At 38.3% G+C, this 22,228-nt stretch overlaps 1 protein-coding gene across 4 annotated transcripts in view; it reads right to left on the minus strand.

The window, feature by feature from the left end:
* The window catches only part of LOC126293336 (alpha-(1,6)-fucosyltransferase-like), a 230,171-nt gene that overhangs the window by 78,577 nt on the left and 129,366 nt on the right, over window positions 1–22,228 (minus strand). For 3 of the 4 annotated variants that reach the window (XM_049986527.1, XM_049986526.1, XM_049986525.1), the window contains exon 4: window positions 3,856–3,996. The exons of the other annotated variant lie outside the window; for it this stretch is intronic. In XM_049986527.1, coding sequence (XP_049842484.1) covers window positions 3,856–3,996 — 141 coding nt within the window. The remainder of the gene's footprint in view (window positions 1–3,855; window positions 3,997–22,228) is intronic. 4 annotated transcript variants of the gene reach the window in all.

Below are 22,228 nucleotides of genomic sequence, written 5' to 3' on the forward strand. Positions count from 1 at the left end.
TTTTGAGCACTGTGGAGAGCAGCTTTAAGAAATCTGTATGAAATTAATGAAAGGAGTCACTCATGAGTTTCAACATGCTACCAGCAGCACAGATACCACAATGACTTGTATGTGGGAAGTTAAAAATAATGGTGTACAATGGTTTAGCAGCTTCTGATAAGCCACACGTTTCTATTCTCAGTGCTAAGCAACATTCAATATTGTGTTAAGAGCAACATTACTGGAAATAAGGGATCTGGAGTTAAACATCACAGTATGCCCGGTGGCAATTTGATGAAACAGGTTACGTCTGGTGAATGACTGGAGAATGTTACCCATCATGAAGTATAGGACCAACAGTGAATTGTGGAGGAGCGTGTTTTACAGCATCGGGACATTTCTTGTGATTATAAAGCTTTAGAAAATGCTTTATGTCGAAGGATATGAAGACATTTTACAGAGCTGTGTACTTTGCATTCAGTAGAGCAGGGGTTTGGAGACAGTGATTGAATGTACCATCGTGACAAAGCACCCTGCCATAAAGCAGCATTTGCGAAGCAATTGTTTGTGGACTATAACATTCCCGACATGGAATGATGCCTAAAGTTCCCATCTGAACAAAAGGGGACCTTTGGGATGAGTTAGAAAGTCAACTTCGCTCCAGACCCCAGTGCCCAACATCCAACAACATTCTCTGGTTGCAGATCTTGACGAAGAATGGGCTCCCATTGCTCCACAGACATTCAGACATATTTGGACATCTCTGTGCAGGCATAAAAGAGGAGCATTGAAACTTAATACATTCTTGGTACTCAAATAGAGAAATTCTCACCATGAGGGGGAAGTCGGGGAGGGGGGAGGGGACATGTCGGTCAGGGTGTGCATGAATAAAACAAAAAGAATGGGATATTTGAGACACGGTGGTTCATTGTTGTGTGAGTATAACCAAAATAACTCATGGTGAGTTGGGCCAGAGGGTGAGAGCACAAGCCATCAGCTGTGTTTGAAGGCAGAAGTCCAATACAGCACCTACACTGTGCCATGCTGTCCGAGATACTCCAGCGACCACACACCTGACTTGCTTATTATGTTCTCTATTGGGTAAATGCAGTGTGTGGTACGCTAGTGGATTCAGCAGGGAGCTCATAGAATGAAGTGTTTCTACCTTGAAGGACATGCTGGGTTGTCACGTAGGAACTGTGGGAACTTTTGCTTGTAGTAGCGTGCCACTTCAGGACATGAAAGAAAACTTAATGTTGTCAATAAAGTATTACTGAATTACTCCTGGTACCCCAGACTGGCTGGCCATCTTCTACATCGTTCTCCTCCATCCCTTCTTGGAAGAAGTGGCCACAGGCATTGGTGGTTTCACACAATTTGTACACAGACAGGACTTCAAAACTACAGAGGAATGCAATGGAAAATTGTATAGAAACCACTGAAGGCTATGTATGCCTCATGACCACATTTTCAGTTGTATTACTATGGAGGCAGGTTCAATCTGTATATTGAGCAAGCAATGAAGGAAACAAAACAAAAATTCAGAGAAGTTATTAAAATCTATGGAGAATAAATAAAAACTTTGAGGTTCGCTGATGACATTGTAATTCTATCAGAGACAGAAAAGGACTTGGAAGAGCAGTTGAACGGAATGGATAGTGTCTTGAAGGGAGGATATAAGATTAACATCAACAAAAGCAAAACAAGGATAAAGGAATGTAGTCAAATTAAGTCGGGTGATGTTGAGGGTATTAGAATAGGAAATGAGATACCTAAAGTAGTAAAGGAGTTTTGCTATTTGGGGAGCAAAATAACTGATGATGGTAGAAGTTGAGAAGATATAAAATGTAGACTGGCAATGGCAAGGTAAGCGTTTCTGAAGAAGAGCAATTTGTTAACATTGAGTATAATATTAAAATGTCAGGAAGTCGTTTCTGAAAGTATTTGTATGGAGTGCAGCCATGTATGGAAGTGAAACATGGACGATAAATAGTTGGGTCAAGAAGAGAATAGAAGCTTTTGAAATGTAGTGCTACAGAAGAATGCTGAAGATTAGATGGGTAGATCACCTAACTAATGAGGAGGTGTTGAATAGGATTGGGGAGAAGAGAAGTTTGTGGCACAACTTGACAAGAAGAGGGGATCGGTTGGTAGGACATGTTCTGAGGCATCAAGGAATCACCAATTTAGTACTGGATGGCAGCGTGGAGGTTAAAAATCGTAGAGGGAGACCAAGAGATGAATACACCAAGCAGATTCAGAAGGATGTAGGTTGCAGTAGGTACTGGGGGAGATGAAGCGGCTTGCACAGGATAGAGTAGCATGAAGAGCTGCATCAAACCAGTCTCAGGACTGAAGACGACAACAACAACAACAACATACTATAACATGGGTTATTCATGACAAAGACCTGTGTTCCACTGAGGGCACTCACCCTGGTGAAATATGGTCTTGTCTTCGATAAACATTTTATGCTGTGTGAAAAATGTACTGTGGATGCCCCAATCTGTGATCTGTGCAGACAGTATGTATGCAGTGACACAGCATAGCAGAAGCAATGTATGGTATGGTGAGTGCAGTAGTACTTGCTTGACGTGAATATTTATCCCTTGAAGGTGTCATGAACAACTCCGAGAAAACTGATATACTAAAATATGAATGCCGAAGATAAATGAAGATTGTAAATCTTAGATATTAAGATGAGTTCTACGTGGTGCGAGTGCCATGGAAGCCAAAGAAGAAGAAGTCAGGATGACAATCGCTGTCATTCCAAAATGAACAACAAAAGAAGACTGTAGGGAATTAATTAATTACTTACTTCTTGGATTTGTGATAAGTTTGTTTATTAAGTGCTTAAATGTGAATATTTAATTGATATGTAAAAAGTGTAATGTGGCTAGTAAATGCAGAAAGATTTTGAAAATAAGTTTTTATGAGATTTTGTAGCCAGTAGGTGGCAAACATAATTTTGCACTACTACAGAGTTTTCCTTCAGGCGGTGAAGAAATACAATATAGCTACGAGTGCGAACGCATAGCAGGAATACAGCTTCAAGGAGTGACATGAGTGCAGCAAGAAAAGACTTAATGTAGAGGTAATTATGAACATACAACTGGCATGTCACATTCATTGAAATAGTACCCTGGGTAACTACTCTCCAGCAGTTACATTCCAACAAGAATACATCTTAAAGAATGGTTTTTGCCACCGATAACCAAATTAGCGTCAGCTAGACAGCACTGGGCCTGGTGGTTCAATGGCAAGGCTGAGGCCCAGAATTTGAAAGGTCATGGTATCAAAACATGGAATATTTCAGTCTGTCTTTATTATTATTATTATTATTATTATTATTATTATTATTATTATTATTATTAGCTGAGCTGTGAGTTACACAATCACAATACAATTAAAAAACAATTCTTTTCAGTAGACTTTGCCTTCTTGTTTAATTGCCAATAGTTCCGTACTCTGGTGGCAAGAGATTCAACGCGTTTCCATACAACATAAAGAAAGAAACTTGGAGTGTCTGCCAATTCAAAATAAAATTAAAAACATATCCCATTGCCCAACTTTCTACTAATTTATAAAAGAAAACATTGTACATTATAAGCTGTATTGTGCTTTATTAAGATAGTGCTATTAGCTAATTTTGGCCATAATTCATTATCAAGCACTGCCAACTCTTCCTGAACTGCTGCCAAATCAGCATCTACTTCCAAGATAAGCCACTGTTTATCAAATACTGTGTAGCAAAAGTGACAATTACTGTATTTACAGAAGTGACACTCGTACACGAATACTGAACATAAAATGGCATTACAAGTTAAGAAAAACAAAAATAAAACAATTAACATACACAGACATTTGCATACTTACAGATATAGTATGACAAGGATGGAACAGGTAGTTGGCTGTGCCCATATAGTAGGAACCATCCGGAATTTCCTGAATTAATTTTGAGAGATGATGGAAAACTAGGATCAGGATGACTGTATGAAGACTGGAGCCTCCATCCTCCTACAACAGTACGTACATTTGTTCATAATAACACTGATGGTATTTGGTTGGCATGCTATGATCATGAAAGATGACACGTAAGGGAATTTTATGCAAAACTGTTTGACAATAAGAATTATTTTACGGCAAATCAGCTACATAATTTAGGAGTAGTTTTTAAGCGTAAACATTATTCACACCACAATGAAACTTATTTTACGAGAGAATATGAAAATTGTTAATTTAGATTTTAAGATTGTTTATTGTCACAGAAACGGTGGTTAGGTTAGTTCACAGCTACTGCACAATCGAGATAAAAAAAGTAATTTGATAATATTCAACTATTCGTTTTGTGAATACTGACGTTACAAAAAACTTGTAGCTGCTATTACGCAAAATTATTGATATTTTCGTAAAATTAAACACTAAAACTTAGCTATAGCTGTGGGATACAATGTCGATGCGGCGTATTTTCTCACTAATAAATATTATCTACTAACTACAGATTAACTCAATACATTACAATAACTGTTAACGCACTGAACTTCTGTAACTACGAAACATTAAATAGTTACGTCTAAGCTACAATTACAGCTAACCAGAGAACGAAATTCAATAATTAGAATCTTGGGCTACATTACAAACCTATATTTCGCCGCAAGTTCCATCCAAAAAATATTGTCGAATCTGCTGAGCTGAAAATTCAAGGAAACTACGAATAACCTCAGTATAGAACGTAGAACACTTTCAATTCCAGCGCTCGGAATATTTCCTCAGTTCCTCATCTCTCATTGGCTACCTAAAACTGTCCTCCCATTGGCTAAGGGAGCTGACGCATTGCCAACATATATGCTTGGAAAAAAGGAGTGGTTGACACGATCCTGACATGTACTGAAAAACTGCATGTTGGATTTTATAGCTGCCAATCAATTTTTGTGCTGTTAAAGGACCTATACATGCACCAATTTGTCTATCCACCTATCACGCACACTATTTCGCCCAACAAATTATGTCGTATTTTGCGTTGTCGTGGTAACCGTCCCACCAAAGTTCATATGCTGTCACTGCGAGTGGAATATTTTTGTGATGAAGTAAGGCTAAAGGCGGTCAAATGTCCCAGATTCTGCGGGACCGTCCATCAATGGAACCTCTAATCCCGCACTGGAAGAATTAGCAAAAAAAAAAAAGGCCCGCAAAACGCCCGACATGTCCCGCTATTTTGCAATTTTCACATTCCATCAATCACAGCTTATTTGCTTGCTTCGTAGGAAGTATCGATCGACTTGTCAATACAGACACTCTGTTTGACTATATGCAATACAGCAATAGCATTCGTTGTCAAATGCAAACGAAAGAGAAAGAAATACAGAATAAGATTTTTTTAGCCAGTACACCTCCCGCGAAAAGTTGACCGATTAGTCTGTTACGTGTGGGATGTTCAGGTGAAATCATCTGGCTTTGCTTGGAGTAGGATACTGCTGCGTGCTACCCATTGTGCATCGAATAAATTTCACACAGATGTAACATGCATTCTTGAAAGCGAAATATGAAACACCTCTTGGAATGCGGTACTTATTTGTAGAAAAGAAAATGAAATAGAATTAAGGGTTTTGTAGTGAATTCGTGAAGCTAATAAATATGAAAACCAAATAAAATTTATGCCAACAGATTGACCTGTAACGTAGCCTAATGTTTGCATTTGCACGATATTCTAACGCATTTTGCCTTGTTAAGAGAACCTATATTTCATAATGGACTATTCTTTCACATTTATTTTAATGCAAAGTCCATTACATAACTTGTACCTCATACTATAGCCCTAGTAATGTTTTAAACTGAGAGTTTACAAGTAGTGGAGTGGAGGAATTTCATAGTAACTGCTTTGTGTCTATAATGAAAATTACTAGCAATGGCTTTTTTTCTCCCTAAAGTAGCTTTTTTATATACATAAAAAGAATGATATAGAATTAACTGGTATAGTCTACAGAAGCTGCCTGTAGTGGCTTTTGCTGTCACCTAATGAATAATTTGACCTGTTGCACATTCCTGAACGCTCCTTCATGTTGACATTTATTGAGTGAAACAATGAATTAACTTGTATCTCATCTATGAGATTTAGTTTGCAAAGACATACACTTTTATGTATTATCATTATAGTAGATATTGTATTGTGGCTTATTGGACTTCACGAGAGCAAAATGGAAGATTGAGACGCCAGTGTGGTATGTGAACAACAGACCCACTGACCGTTTGCAGTGTCCCCTTAATGTTGTCATGCCATCACTGAGAAAATACTCATACATAGAGTGTATCATTAGATACCTCAAACTTTCTGCAGATGGTGCAGTTATCCATAATTAAGTACTGTCTGAAAAAAGCTGCATAAATATTCATTTGGATCTCAATAATATTTCAAAATGGTGTAAGGGTTGGCAACATGTTTTTAATGTCCAGAAATGTAAAATTGTGTACTTCACGAAACAAAGAAATATAGTTGCCTGTGACTATAATTTCAGTGAGTGATTGTTGGAATTGACCAACTCACACAAATACCCGAGTGTAGGCTCAGTGATGGGTAAAGCAGGTGATAGATTTCAGTTTATCGGCGGAACACTGGGGGAGTGCAATCAATCTATTAAGGAGATTCCTTACTAACCACTTACGCGACCAGTTGTAGTATACTGCTCAAGTGTCTGGGACCCATACCGTATAGCATTAACAGGGAATATTGAATAGGGTGGCACAAATGGTCACAGGTTTGTCTGATCCATGGAAGCATCTCAGAAATACTGAAGGAATTGAACTGGAACTCTCTTGAAGATAGACGTAAACCATCCCAAGAAAGTCTACTAATAATGTTTCAAGAACCATCTCGAAGTGATGACTTTCGGAATATACTGCAATCTTCTATGTTTTGCTCACATAGGGATGGTGAGGACAAGATTAGAATAATTATTGCATTCAAACAATCCTGCTTCCCATGCTCCATACATGTATGGAATGGGAAGAAACCCTAATAACTGGGACATATGCTCTGCAGTGCACTTCACATGGTTTGCAGAGTATAGATGTTGATGTATTTGGAAGGAGTGGTGAGAAATAAGAAAGAATAAGCTCCTGTCTCTGGTCAGTTAAACTGACTGACTGGAAAGAGGTATATAAATATTGAGCACTCAGATGAGTTGGTGCCAAACTAATGTTTAATAAATCTCAAAAACTACAATATTTGACTTCTCCAATCAGTTGGAATAAACACTGCACAGCCCATCTCTGTAAACAGTGACTGAGTTAAGGAAAGTAACTGGGCAGTAGGCCTAAACCATCAGTCACAGTAGAAATTCACTGAAGGTCTGACGAGACCACACACCATCAACTGGCATACCTATTGGATTAACTGAAACCTTCAGTACTGATTCACCAACTCAAATCAGTCTTTCACCTTTCAACCTAATCTAGGCATCAAGCCTACATATCAGTATTTCACTAGTAAGATTGTATTCACATTCATTGGCATCACCAACTCACAACCAAATCGTCACCTTTGAACCTAAACTATAAGTGTGGCTATGGTACAGGTCAGTCATTGCTTTGTTTCTGGAGTTTCTGAGGTACTGCCTTCTGTCTGGGATCTGTGTAGCCATGCTTATCCCCACAACTGACACCATATACAGTACAGGTTGGAGACTGGTGAGTAGGCCTACTGCTAAGGCTTTTGTTATGCCCCAGAATGAAGACATTCTCAGTCTTTGTCATGAAGAATCTATTGAGGATCTGATCAAAAACAAAAACTAGACTTTATTACTGTCATTTGCCAAAGGAATCAAGATAACTATTAAAATCCGTTAGTCATCCCATACATGCTGAAATAGCCATATTGAATACCGCATGTTCAAATACAGAAAATTTTTAACTTCGATAGAAGTATTTTTATTTATGGAATGTAATTATTTGATTCACAAACTGTAAGAAAAATTATTTCAGGTATGTTGAGAAGAATTATTGTAAAAAATTTAGTTAGTTGAATGTAATTGTTGAGATTCAAGTTGAATGTAATTGTTGAAATTCAAATGGCTTCAGCAGATTTCATTTTCTTGTCAAGAAAAGGCACGGTCAAATAATTAGAATGTTGTAGCAATAAAATGATTGGAAGTGTTACCCAACTTTATGTACATGTTGTATTTAACAGTTGTACCTGCTAAAAGCTCTATTCAGTATACATACAATTGGACAGGGAAATAGCGACATCCCATCAAGCTATGGCTTGTTTTAGGGTCAATTAAAACAAAAAAGCTTCCCCTGCCTAAAGAATGTCCCATTAATTTAGAAACTTTTGCACAGGCACTTACCAGATAGACACTCCAGAAGGCATTATTAGTATGTGTAACGAAGAAAATAAATCATTGGGTCAACTAATTTCATACACTTAACAAAATTTCATTGAAACATGCAATCAGCGAAAAATAAAACAGCGATTTGAAGTGGAACTCCAATATCATGCAGGACTAATTCTGGATATTGAACGTGCACAAGAAGGGCAGCACAAATGGTCACAGGTTTCTTTAATGCAAAGATGGTGATGGAACTGAAATGGCAGACTCTTGAAGACGGACGTAAACTATCCTGATACAGTTTATTAACAAAGTTTCAAGAACTGGCTTTAAATGATTACTCTAGGGATATGCTACAACCCCTTACATTTCGCTCACACGAGTGTGAGGATAAAATTAAAATAATTACTGCATGCACAGAGGCATTCAAACAATCTTCTTCACACTCTCCATACGTGAATGGAATAGTGAGAAACCCTAATAACTGGTACAACTAGATGTACCCTCTGCCATGCACCTCATAAGGTTTGCAGAGTAAAGCTGTGGATCCATCTAAATCCTTGCATTTGTCCTCTGGCCATCCTGCTTAGCCATTTTGCACTCACTCCCTGTCAATCTTATTTTTTAGACATTTTTATTCCCTTTAGCTTGCTTCATTGTCTGCATTTATATGTTGTCTCCTTTCATCAATTAAATTTAATATCTATTGTGTTATCCAAGGATTTATATTAGGCCATGTCTTTTTTCCAATTTGATCCTGTACTGCCTTCACTATTTTATCTCTTAAAGCTACCCATTTGTCTCCTACTTTATTCCTTTCCCCTGTTCTAGTCAATCGTTGCTTGATGCTCACTCTGAAGCTCTCAACAACTTCTGGTTCTTTCAATTTATCCAGTTCCCATCTCCTTAATTTCCTACCCTTTTCCCATTTCTTCAGTTTTAATCTACAATTCATAACCAATAAATTGTGCTCAGAGTCCGCATCTGGCCCTGAAAATGTCTCACAGTTTAAAATCTGATACCTAAATCTCTGTCTAACTATTACATAATCAATCTTAAACGTTCTGGTGTCTCCCAGTCACTTCCACAAATACGAGGTGGAATACAAAATTTTATGGACTGGTGCTGCCAACTGGAAAGTTGCAGTAGTAGATCTTTGCACTGCTAGGTGATGAGAGCTGCATATCTGATGAATCAGTGTGTGGAGTGGCATTCAGTTAGGAGGACATGTTGCACGTCTACAGTGATTTTCTTAATACTCCGTGTTTGGTGTGTGGCGATTTTATGATGGATCTGTGAACAGAACAGCGTGTGTGTATCAAATTCTGTGCAAAATCACAGGAAAAATGCTATGGAGATCCTTGCAATAATTCAACAAGTGTTCGGGGGATAGAGCAGGAGTCATACACGTGTGTTTGAGTGGCATGCTCAGTACAGTGCAGGCTGTACAGACGTTGAAGATGATGCTCACACTGGATCAAGGTCCGTTAGCCGCAGAATGCCAAACATTGTTGCCCAACTTCAACAATTCGTTTGTGTGGATCAACGTCGAACCATTAGAGACCTTGTGGATTTAGTGGGTGTTAGTTATGGGACATGTTAACGAATGTTGACTGATGAATTGGACATGCATCGTGTCGCCACAAAATTTGTGCCAAGGATGTTGACTGCTGATCAGAAGGCACAGCGTGTCGAAGTGTGGATGGACCTTCTTCAGACCGCATCTGATGGTGGAGTGCAAGTTCCCATCTCCGCAGTTCAAAGGGACTGGTGTTGGGTGGGAGAAGCCAAATGGCACATACGGTGTAGCAGGTTCCTAGGTCCCTAGAATTATGCTGGAGGGCATGCTCCGCTACTGGGTATTGGATATCTCAACATCTCAGCATAATTCTAGGGATCTAGGAACCTGCTACACCGTATGTGCCATTTGGCTTCTTCCACCCAACACCAGTCCCTCTGAACTCCGGAGATGGGAATTTGCACTCCAACACATCCTTTCATCCCGTCATCCCCCTGGACTGAACCTACGTTAAACAACCTAACTCCCATTTACTCTTCAGTCTTCTCCTCTTTCCCTTTCCTCTTTAGCCATTCATACATCTTTTCATCCTACATCTTTATACTATATACCTCTTTACTTCTGTATGCATCCTCTTTGGTTTGAAGCTGGCACAGTACTTACAGTAGAATATCTTTGGCTTCCCTCTGACAACCATGCCTCCATCCTTGCTACCCTCCGTGTTTTCCTTTCCCTGTTGCTTCATAACCTGGGTTGTGAGTAACTAAATCCACTTTCCCCTCTTCCCTTTCTTTCTCCTCTCTCCTCCCTGATGAAGGAACATTTATTAAGAAAGCTAGGAACGTAAATTTTCGGTTGTTTTTTGTGTATCTATCGGCTGTATTGAGCTGAGGTAATTACTGACCAGCCCTTCTATCTCTTTGTTAGTATTTGTTTTAAATCATAGATCTATGTTTCATGGAATAATAATTAGTGTCTGTAGACATGGTGTCAAATACTGTTTCATGTAACACATGTAAATTAAGTGCATAATTATTTTTGTATTGATGGTGGTCCAATTCCATTTACATTTGTGTCTCAAGTTCATTTTCGTTCTATTTCAAGTACAATGATGTGTCAAAGCATTGCAAAAAGTGCATTATGTGGTGGGGAGCTACTTGACATTCAGTTGGCTAAAGCTTGGTGACACTGATGGACACAGTGGTGGGAGATGTGCTCCTCGGAGCTGCTGGATAATGCAGGAAAAGGTTATGTTATTGCCACCACACAGAGAAGGCTGGTTTGGTTTTTTCTTATGTGAGAGTGGACATTTGCTAACAACTATAGGAGACTTTTTCTTCCTGATCAGCAGTGCAGCCAAGAAACAGATTATGAACAGACTTGTGAGAGTGACTTTGACTGTTGGAACATGTGACAGTAATTTGTCATACAGGGACTTTAGTTTATGCATCACGGCTTGGATTTGGAAGAACTAGTGTATAAACGCACTTACTAATTTGAGAGTACTAAAAGGAGACATTCGTCACTTGTGTACTGCTAGTTAAGTTGATAATGGGACATTCTTCTGGACAAACTCACATTTTTATTTCATTAAGTACCACCATTCAGTAGAAAGCTGTATTTTGCTGAATAAATCAGTTATGCAAAACATAAATCTGGAATGCAGCATACATTACTACTGACACTCCACATTTTTAACTGACAGAGTCACACATTAGCCCAGGAGAGTTAAGCCAAAGGTGAAATATTGCAATTTATTATTGCGTACAGGCGAAAACATACAACATGAGACGACAAAAAAAATCAGTCACATAAGTATGACAAAGGCAGGTCACAAACGCAACAGTACAAAAGAGTTACACGCTGTATCCCTTCGGCAATTATCTTAGCATTTGGTAAATAGTGTTGCCATACAGCTCCCACCACCACGCGCCCCCTCCCCACTGGTGGGGTGGAGCTGGTGTCCTAGAAGTATTTGTAGTGTGGCACCTGACACAGGTACAGACTTGTGATGGCTTCTGTAATTTATGGACAGTGTCCAGTGGTGGCAAAGGCTGTGATGTTGAAGATGAAGGAGTCGTTCGTCATAGGCTTAGTGCGAAGGGCATGATGTTGAGTCACAGTAACGTTTGAGAACACAATATTGTCTGTGGATCAAGGTTGTAATGATGATAGCTTGCGAGCCTTGAAAGTTACAGGAGCTCTGGGAGTAGTCTGAATACGATATTTTGCACTATGTGAAATAAAAGAACTAGGCGTAGGTTGAACCGTAGCAGCTATGACCAGAGAAACTCATGATGCTGATGCAAGCTGGGGCAGAGAAAAATCTCTGTATTTCATACAAATTTTGGAATTTGACAGTTTATATTCAGTAGAAGTGTTTGCTTTTTCCTTCCTTTATTGATGAAGCACACTTTAAAATATGAGAACCGTTCGAGATGTAGTTATGGGCATGAGGCCTGCAACCATTAGAATCTACATTGGTTGGCAAGGGATCTTGTGCAGGAAAGCAGTGAATCCCACTATGATGTGGTTTGACATGAGACATGGTGTAGTGCAGAGGATGCGAGCTGCTTGGTTTACCAAGCCATACATAAACTGCCTCAAATCCCATACGGATTTGTGCTTGCCATGTGGAAATATCTTTGTTAAAATGGTGCAAGAAATGAATGCCAAGAATGGGTTCTGTGGCATCAGCTAGAAGGAAATTCCACTGTAATGGTCACCTGAAGCCTAGGCTCACACTCACAGTTCATTTCCCAAATGTAGAAATTTTGGAGTTATTAGCACCTGTAAGCCAAGAGTCAGCTTATGTTTGTTCATCTTTATTACTGGCAGTACTCTGACATCTGATCCTGACCCACTGAAGTATGTGCATGGAACACAAGTGACTGTGACATAATCAGCATGGCCCACAAGAAGTACCTGGAATGTTTTGTCACTCCTGAGTTTTGTAAATATCAACACTGCCAGTGCTCGGTGTAAAAGCAGATCCCTTGACTAATTTGGCAACAGCTGTTTGTTGGTCACATTTGTTCGCAAAAGCATTGAAAAGTTGCAAAGAAATGCAAACATCAGTTTTGTCATTGTTGAAGGGTAGGCATTGCTTCTAGGAACAGTGGCCAGCTGGGTAAAACCCAGTCACTATTGTCATTTGTAGGGGCAAGGAGAGATGCTCTTTCATGCTTGAGTTCCCCATGGTACCAACACCAGCCTGAAGTTCATTCGTACGTACTACAGCACTTGTTACTGTAGCTGTTGTCTTCTGAGCAGGTGTTAGGCAACATTTTGTTTGTCACTTCTTTGAGCAATCACTGGAAAACACTTACATCTTGCTCCAGCATATGAATCTGTTCCGCTAGCAGAAGCTGCTGCCTTCTAGCAGTGTCTGGTGAGACTATTACTGTGATGCTATTATCAGTTTGAGGGGACACACTCAAATTGATATTTTGCAAAATACTGCCAGCAATGGTCAATGTGAAGACTCATTGTAACTGTTTATGATAAACACAACATTTTTAACTGTGGATGAGATTTGATTAACATTACTAAGACAGCACCCGAGTTTCACTTGTGCACTGTTGCAGCCAGTGCCAGAGCCGAGACTCAGGTACTTGATTGCGAGATTAAAAACAAGAGCTGCATAGGGTTACTTCAGAAATTTCAAAGGCGATGCCAAAACTGTCATGGAAATTTGTCACCAAAAACCTAATTATTTAGGAACTGTTGTATGCATAGGGTCTTTATTTACGTACATGGCAAACCACATGTTCCTTGGTGTATTGATATTTGCACACAGACGGGGAGGCATGAATACTGTCTGTCAGTAAAAATAGAGACTGAGCAACCAAAGTACCAAATATAAGTGTGAACTGTAATGTGGCATCACATGCCATACGCCATAAATGAAAGTTTCAGTAGCTTGAACCAGAGATATATGCTGCAGAATTACTGTCAGTCAGACATCTGGCTCAGCAGACAACACTTACTCATGTTAATATAATCAAGCATGATGGTTTCATGAGATGTTTCAGTGCGAGTGCAGAGATACTGCAGTGCAGGATGTGACAAGTTGAGAGTTTAAGTCAGACAGGATGGATAAAACAACTCTTCTGGAGAACCTGAGCATCTTGGTTCACCTCCTGGTCTGGCACAAAGTTTCAACTTTCACCATTGCAATGCCGTGTTTGGCTTGTAGACATGATTTCCCACCTACTCCTTTCCTTTCTTTATTTTTTATCTGTTTAAAAAAAGAGCTGTTGCCAGAGAAGTAAAAAGAAACCATTAGCTCACATAATCCTAGTATTATTATGCAATGATTCACTGTAAAACTAACACTAGCCATATCCTATTGTCTGTAATGCGCTGGTGGCAATTTGTTACTAAGGTATTTAAATTTCATGATGTATTCTTGTATTGGATTGCAGATATAAATAGGTAAACGGTTCCACTTCTTTATTCCTCTACCAACTTACGAGTGTTTGCCTCCATTGTTGTTCAGTAATCTCAGACCTCAGACTTATTTTGTACTGATGGTATCTTCCTTTATATACTCTGTTAGTAATCATTTTATGTCTGATGTTTTCCTAGCCATTCTCCCAGATGTAAACTGGGTAAATTCCCTCTTCTCTTATGCTTCTTCATGCGGGAATTTCTTATTTAAGATTTTTAACAATTTTTGCAACAGTGCTTGTCCTATAGTGTCTCATTATATACCTACATATACTTATGCACTGAACAACATGTCGTGTTTAAAGTTCCTTGGGGTCCTATTGGTTAAGAAGTTAAAATGCAGTGCTTCTGCAGATAAATTAAACAAGAAGCTAAGTTCAGTGTGTTATGTCCTCGATAGCATCTCTCACTGTATTGATCTAAAAACAAGTGTGTTAGCTTTTTTTGCATATTTTCACTTGCTGTTGCTGTATGGAATTATTTTCTATGATTGTGCACTTCAAGTAAATAAAGTATTTATTCAGCAAAAATGAGCAGGAAGAGTAGTGTCTAAGTAGATAATGTGGAGGTACATGTTGCTATTGAAGGTAGCAACATGTCTCACTTCCTTTCTATTGTGCCAATGGAAGATGGTTATGCAGAAATCCTGATTTATGGTAGTAGTGGTAGAGGAAAGACTGCATACTGTGGATGAATCTTTTATTTATAGGCAGATTCAAAACCCAAATGTAAGCACAGTAAAGCCACAGGGTGCGATGGAGGGCAAGTGTTTTACTGGTGGGGAAGGAGCCATTAACACTATCATGTCACGACTTAGGAGTGCCATGAAGAGGTCAGGATGACAATCGCTGCCATTCCAAAATGAAAAACAAAAGAAGACTGTAGGGAATTAATTAATTACTTCTTGGATTTGTGATACTAACAATACATCTGTTGACAAGTTTGTTTATTAAGTGCTTAAGTGTGAATATTTAATTGATATGTAAAAAGTGTTATGCGGCTGTTAAATGCAGGAAAATCTTGAAAAGATATTCTTACAAGATTTCGTAGCCAGTAGGTGGCAAACATAATTTTCCAGCACTACAGCGTTTTCCTTCAGGCAGTGAAGAAGTTCAATATAGCTACGAGTGCTAACGCATAGCAGGAATACAACTTCAGGGAGTGACGAGTGCAGAAAGAGAGGTAATTATGAACATACAACTCACAGGTCACAGTCATGGCAATGGTACCCTGGTTAAGTACTCTGTTGCAGCGAATACCAGTGGTAACACTCCAACAAGAATACATCTTCAAGAACAGTTTTTGCCACTGATAACCAAATTAGCTTCAGCTAGACTGCACTGGGCCTGGTGGTTTAATGGAAAAGCTTAGGCCTAAAATTTGAAAGGTGGTGGTATCAAAATCTGCTCAGGACATGGAATATTTCAGTCTGTATTTAACTTTGAAAGACTTACATCAGATCACAGAGTCAAGAGGAATAATAATAATAATAATAATAATAAACATCCAAACAAATTCAAATACTATCACATCACAGCCAATACAGATTAAGCGTGGAATATACCAAGGAGACTCATTACGTCCTTTCTGGTTCTGCCTTGCTCTGAACCCACTATCCAACATGGTAAATAATACAAATTATGGATACAATATTACTGGAACATACCCACACAAAATCACACATTTGCTATACATGGATGATCTAAAACTACTGGCAGCAACAAATCAACAACTCAACCAATTACTAAAGATAACAGAAGTATTCAGCAATGATATGAATATGGCTTTTGGAACAGACAAATTTAAGAAAAATAGCATAGTCAAGGAAAAACACACTAAACAAGAAGATTACTTATTGGATGACCACAGCGACTGCATAGAAGCGGTGGAAAAACAGATGCCTATAAATATCTAGGGTACAGACAAAAAATAGGAATAGATAATACAAATATTAAAGGAGAACTAAAAGAAAAACATAGACAAAGACTAACAAAAATACTGAAAACAGAGTTGACAGCAAGAAACAAGACAAAAGCTATAAATACTTATGCTATACCAATATTGACCTACTCATTCGGAGTAGTGAAATGGAGTAACACAGACCTAGAAGCACTCAATACACTTACACGATCACAATGCCACAAATATAGAATACATCACATACATTCAGCAACAGAAAGACTCACATTAAGCAGAAAGGAAGGAGGAAGGGGATTTATCGACAAAAAAAACCTACATTATGGACAGGTAGACAATTTAAGAAAATTCTTTATAGAACGAGCACAAACTAGCAAAATACACAAAGCAATCACTCATATAAATACATCGGCTACACCACTGCAATATCATAACCACTTCTACAACCTTTTAGATCACACAACATCAACAGGTACGAAGAAAGTAAATTGGAACAAGAAAACACTACATGGCAAGCACCCATATCATCTAACACAGCCACACATCGATCAAGACACATCCAACACATGGCTAAGAAAAGGCAATATATTCTGTGAGACTGAAGGATTCATGATTGCAATACAGGATCAAACAATAAACACCACATATTACAGCAAGCATAGTATTAAAGATCCCAATACCACAACAGATAAATGCAGACTTTGCAAACAACAAATAGAAACAGTAGACCACATCACAAGCAGATGTACAATACTAGCAAATACAGAGTACCCTAGCAGACATGGCAATGTAGCAAAAATAATACATCAACAGCTTGCCTTACAACATAAACTTATAAAACAACACGTTCCCACATACAAGTATGCACCACAAAATGTGATGAATAGAAATTATGCTGGAACAGAACCATTATAACTGATAAAACACCACCACATAACAAACCTGACATCATACTCACCAATAAAAAGGAGCAATTAACACAACTAATCAAAATATCCATACCCAATACAACAAATATACAAAAGAAAACAAGAGAAAAAATTGAAAGGACATGTGGCATCAGGATGAAGTTGACATTATACCAATTATACTATCAACTACAGGATTCATGCCACACAATATCCACCAGTACATAAACGCAATACAGCTACATCCAAACTTATATATACAACTACAGAAATCTGTAATTATTGATACATGTTCAATTACCCGAAAGTTCCTAAATGCAATGCAACACATACCATACAGTTAAAAGGAAGTCACGCTTGATCAAGGTCCGCGTCACTTTCCATTTTTTGACCAGACATAACATCTGAGAACAGAAAAAAATATAATAATAATTTATTATTATTATTATTATTATTATTATTATTATTATTATTATTATTATTATTATTATTCCTCCCCATGAAACATGGACCTTGCTGCTAGTGGGAGGATTGCGTGCCTCAGCGATACAGATAGCCGTACTGTAGGTGCAACCACAACGAAGGGGTATCTGTTGAGAGGCCAGACAAACATGTGGTTCTGGAAGACGGGCAGCGGCCTTTTCAGTAGTTACAGGGGCAACGGTCTGGATGATTGACTGATGTGGCCTTGTAACACTAACCAAAACGGCCTTGCTGTGTTGGTACTGTGAACGGCTGAAAGCAAGGGGAAACTACAGCCATAATTTTTCAAGAGGGCATGTAGCTTTACTTTATGGTTAAATGATGATGGTGTCCTCCTGGGTAAAATATTCCATAGGTAAAATATTCCCCCTTTAGGATCTCTGCACGGGGAGTACTCAGGGGGACATTGTTATCAGGGGAAAGAAAACTGGCATTCTATGGATTGAAGCGTAGAATGTCAGACCCCTTAATCGGGCATGTAGGGTAGAAAATTTTAAAGGGAAATGGATAGGTTAAAGTTTAGATATAGTGGGAATTAGTGAAGTTTGGTGGTAGGGGGAACAAGACTTCTGGTCAGGTGAATACAGGGTTAAAAATACGTAATCAAATAGGGGTAATGCAAGAGTAGGTTTAATAATGAATAAGAATACAGGTAAGCTACTACAAACAGCATAGTGAACGCATTATTGTGGCCAAGATAGATATGAAGCCCACACCTACCACATAGTACAATTTTATATGCCAACTAGCTCTGCAGATGACGAAGAGATTGATGAAATGTATGATGAGATAAAAGAAATTACTCAGATAGTTAAGGGCGACGAAAATTTAATAGTCATGGGTGACTGTAACTCAATAGTAGGAAAAGGCAGAGAATGAAACATAGTAGGTGAATATGGAGGGGGAGTAAGGAATGAAAGAGGAAGCCGCCTGGTAGAATTTTGCACAGAGCATAACTTAATCACAGCTAACACTTGGTTCAAGAATCATAAAAGAAGGTTGTATACATGGAAGAAACCTGGAGATACTGGAAGGTCTCAGAGATTATATAATGGTAAGACAGAGATTCAGCAACCAGGTTTTAAATTGGTTATGAACTGTAGATTAAAACAGAAGAAACTTCAAAAAGGTGGGAATTTGAGGAGATGGGACCTGGATAAAAAGAAAGAACCAGAGGTTGTACGGAGTTTCAAGGAGAGCATTTGGGAACAATTGACAACAATGGGGGAAAGAAATACAGTAGAAGAAGAATGGGTAGCTTTTACAGATGAAATAGTGAAGGCAGCGGAGGATCAAGTAGGTAAAAAGATGAGGGCAGATAGAAATCCTTGGGCAACAGAAGAAATACTGAATTTAATTGATGAAAGGAAAAAATATAAAAATGCAGTAAATGAAGCAGGCAAAAAGGAATACAAACGTCTCAAAAATGAAATCTACCGGAAGTGCAAAATGGCTAAGCAGGGATGGCTAGAGGACAAATGTAAGGATGTAGAGGCGCATATCACTAGGGGTAAGATAGATACTAACTACAGGAAAATTAAAGAGACCTTTGGAGATAAGAGGACCACTTGTATGAATATTAAGAGCTCAGATGGAAACCCAGTTCTAACCAAAGAAGGGAAAGCAGAAAGGTGGAAGGAGTATATAGAGGGTTTATACAAAGGCAATGTTCTTGAGGACAATATTATAGAAATGGAAGAGAATGTAGGTCAATATGAGATATGATACTGCATGAAGAGTTTGTCAGAGCACTGGAAGACCTGAGACGAAACAAGGCCCCGGGAGTAGACAACATTCCATTAGAACTACTGACAGCCTTGGGAGAGCCAGACCTAATAAAACTCTACCATCTAGTGAGCAAGATGTATGAGACAGGCGAAATACCCACAGACTTCAAGAAGAATATAATAATTCCAATCAGAAAGATAGCAGGTGTTGACAGATGTGAAAATTACTGAAGTATCAGTTTAATAAACCACGGCTGTAAAACACTAACACGAATTCTTTACAGACGAATGGAAAAACTAGTAGAAGTCGGCCTCGGGGAAGATCAGTTTGGAATCCGTAGAAATGTTGGAACACAGGAGGCAATAGTGACCCTAAGATTTATGTTAGAAGCTAGATTAAGGGAGGGCAAACCTACATTTCTAGCATTTGTAGACTTAGAGAAAGCTTTTGACTGGACTACTCTCTTTAAAATTCTGAAGGAAGCAGGAGTAAAACACAGGGAGCGAAATGCTATTTACAATTTGTGCAGAAACCAGATGGCAGTTGTAAGAGCTGAGGGGCATGAAAGGAAAGCAGTGGTTGGGAAGGGAGTGAGACAGGGTTGTAGCCTCTCCCCGATGTTATTCAGTCTGTATATTGAGCAAGCAGTAAAGGAAACAAAAGAAAAATTTGAAGTAGGAATTAAAATCCATGGAGAAGAAATAAAAACTTTGAATTTTGCCGATGGCACTGTAATTCTGTCACAGACAGCAAAGGACTTGGAAGAGCAGCTGAACAGAATGGACAGTCTCTTGAAAGGAGGATATAAGATGAACATCAACAAAAGCAAAACAAAGATAATGGAATGTAGTCAAATTAAATCGGGTGATGCTGCGGGAATTAGATTAGGAAATGAGATGCCTAAAGTAGTAAATGATTTTTGCTATTTGGGGAGCAAAATAACTGATGATGGTCGAAGTAAAGAGGATATAAAATGTAGACTGGCAATTGCAAGGAAAATGTTTCTGAAGAAGAGAAATTTGTTAACATTGAGTCATTGAGTATAGAATTAAATGTCAGGAAGTCGTTTCTGAAAGTATTTGAATTGAGTGTAGCAATGTATGGAAGTGAAACGTGGACAATAAATAGTTTAGACAGAAGAGAATAGAAGCTTTCAAAATGTACTGCTACAGAAGAATGCTGAAGATTAAATGGGTAGGTCACATAACTAATAAGGAGGTATTAGATAGAATTGGAGAGTACAGATATTTGTGGCACAACTTGACTACATAGAAGGGATTGGTTGGTAGGGCATATTCTGAGGCATCAAGGGACCACGAGATTAGTATTGGAGGGCAGTGTGGAGGGTAAAAATCGTAGAGGGAGACCAAGAGATGAATACACTAAGCAGATTCAAAAGGATGTAGGCTGCAGTAGGTACTGGGAGATGAAGCTTGCACAGGATAGAGTAGCATGGACAGCTGCATCAAGCCAGTCTCTGGCCTTAAGACCACAACAACAATAACATATTATTATTATTATTATTATTATTATTTGAGCTGTGAGTTACACAATCACATTACAATTAAAAAGCAATAATTTGCATTAGACTTTGCCTTCTTGTTTAATTGTGAAGAGTTACATACTCTGATGGGAAGAGATTCAACAAGTTTCCATACAACATAAAGAAACTTAGAGTGTCTGCCAATTCAGAAGCTAATTGAAAAATATCTTATTACCCAATTTCATACTAATTAATATTAGAATACATTGTCCACTATAGGTTGTATTTTCCTTTAATATCAAAGTAGTGCTATTAGCTAATTTCGGCCATAATCCATTATCAAGCATACTTACTACGTCTCGCTCATCATTCTTTTATGTCACATACATAAACTCAGAAGTCATGCTCCGTCATTAACAAACCAATGTTACGATGGAGAATGACTCACATACCATATTGAAATATATCATTAACATACATAACATTAAGTTATCAATGCCAGATGAGTAGCAGCTATACAGTGCAATTTAGATGGCACCAGCCTTTTATTCACAGAAGCAAATTTCTTTCTGATTTAAGCTACTCAATTAAATTTAGTCGACATAAGCATGAAAAGTGTTAACCAGTGTTATGATAATTTGGAGGTACAGCAATAGAGATGTTTTGTTTCTACAATTTCCTTGTCTTGTTAACAAACCATATATCCTGCCTCATTCGACAACTGTAAAGGCTTTCTTGATGGGATCTATGGAACATGACAAAAAAATGAATGGATCTCTTCTGGATTTACATCTATCCTCTTACCATCCTGTGTAGGTTCGAGAAATTAGTTCTTAGTAAAATTTCTCATGTTTTGAGGAAATACATTAAATCCTGCTTCATTAACTTTCTTGGCTTTGTCCAGACAGCAGTATTTGGTTTACCTGTTTGAATGGTAACTATATTTACTCTGTAACTCAGTCATTCATGTAAAGTTATCCTAAAAATGACCTACAGAATACAATGGTAGTCACTGGAATAGAACTGATACTGTACTGGTTAGATGATGTTTTCTAACAATTAGACCTGAAAGTAGCCTCTTACCAAAAGTAGTCAGAGGTAAATAATGGTTAGTATGATGCAACCTAATGAGGGACCGCGGATCCATTTCCAGTGAGCAATCTTAAAGGCTCTGCATTTACTCATTCTGCAGAACAACTTGTGCACCACATGCAAAGAGAGAGACCATCTTCGCATTAGTAAGAAGCATTTTCAACAATGTGCCTGTTGTCATTCTTTACTGTATTACTATCCAAACTGTTGACTGGACCCCCTATTATCATATGATCTTTTCCAAGAACCTTCCCTAAAGAGCATATATCACAGATGGCATCATTGAACCTTGTATGTAACTTTAAAATGCTACAGTATACTTTCTGCAGATTGTTAACTTGTT

Source organism: Schistocerca gregaria, chromosome 10 (assembly GCF_023897955.1).
Source record: "Schistocerca gregaria isolate iqSchGreg1 chromosome 10, iqSchGreg1.2, whole genome shotgun sequence".
Lineage (NCBI taxonomy): Eukaryota > Metazoa > Arthropoda > Insecta > Orthoptera > Acrididae > Schistocerca > Schistocerca gregaria.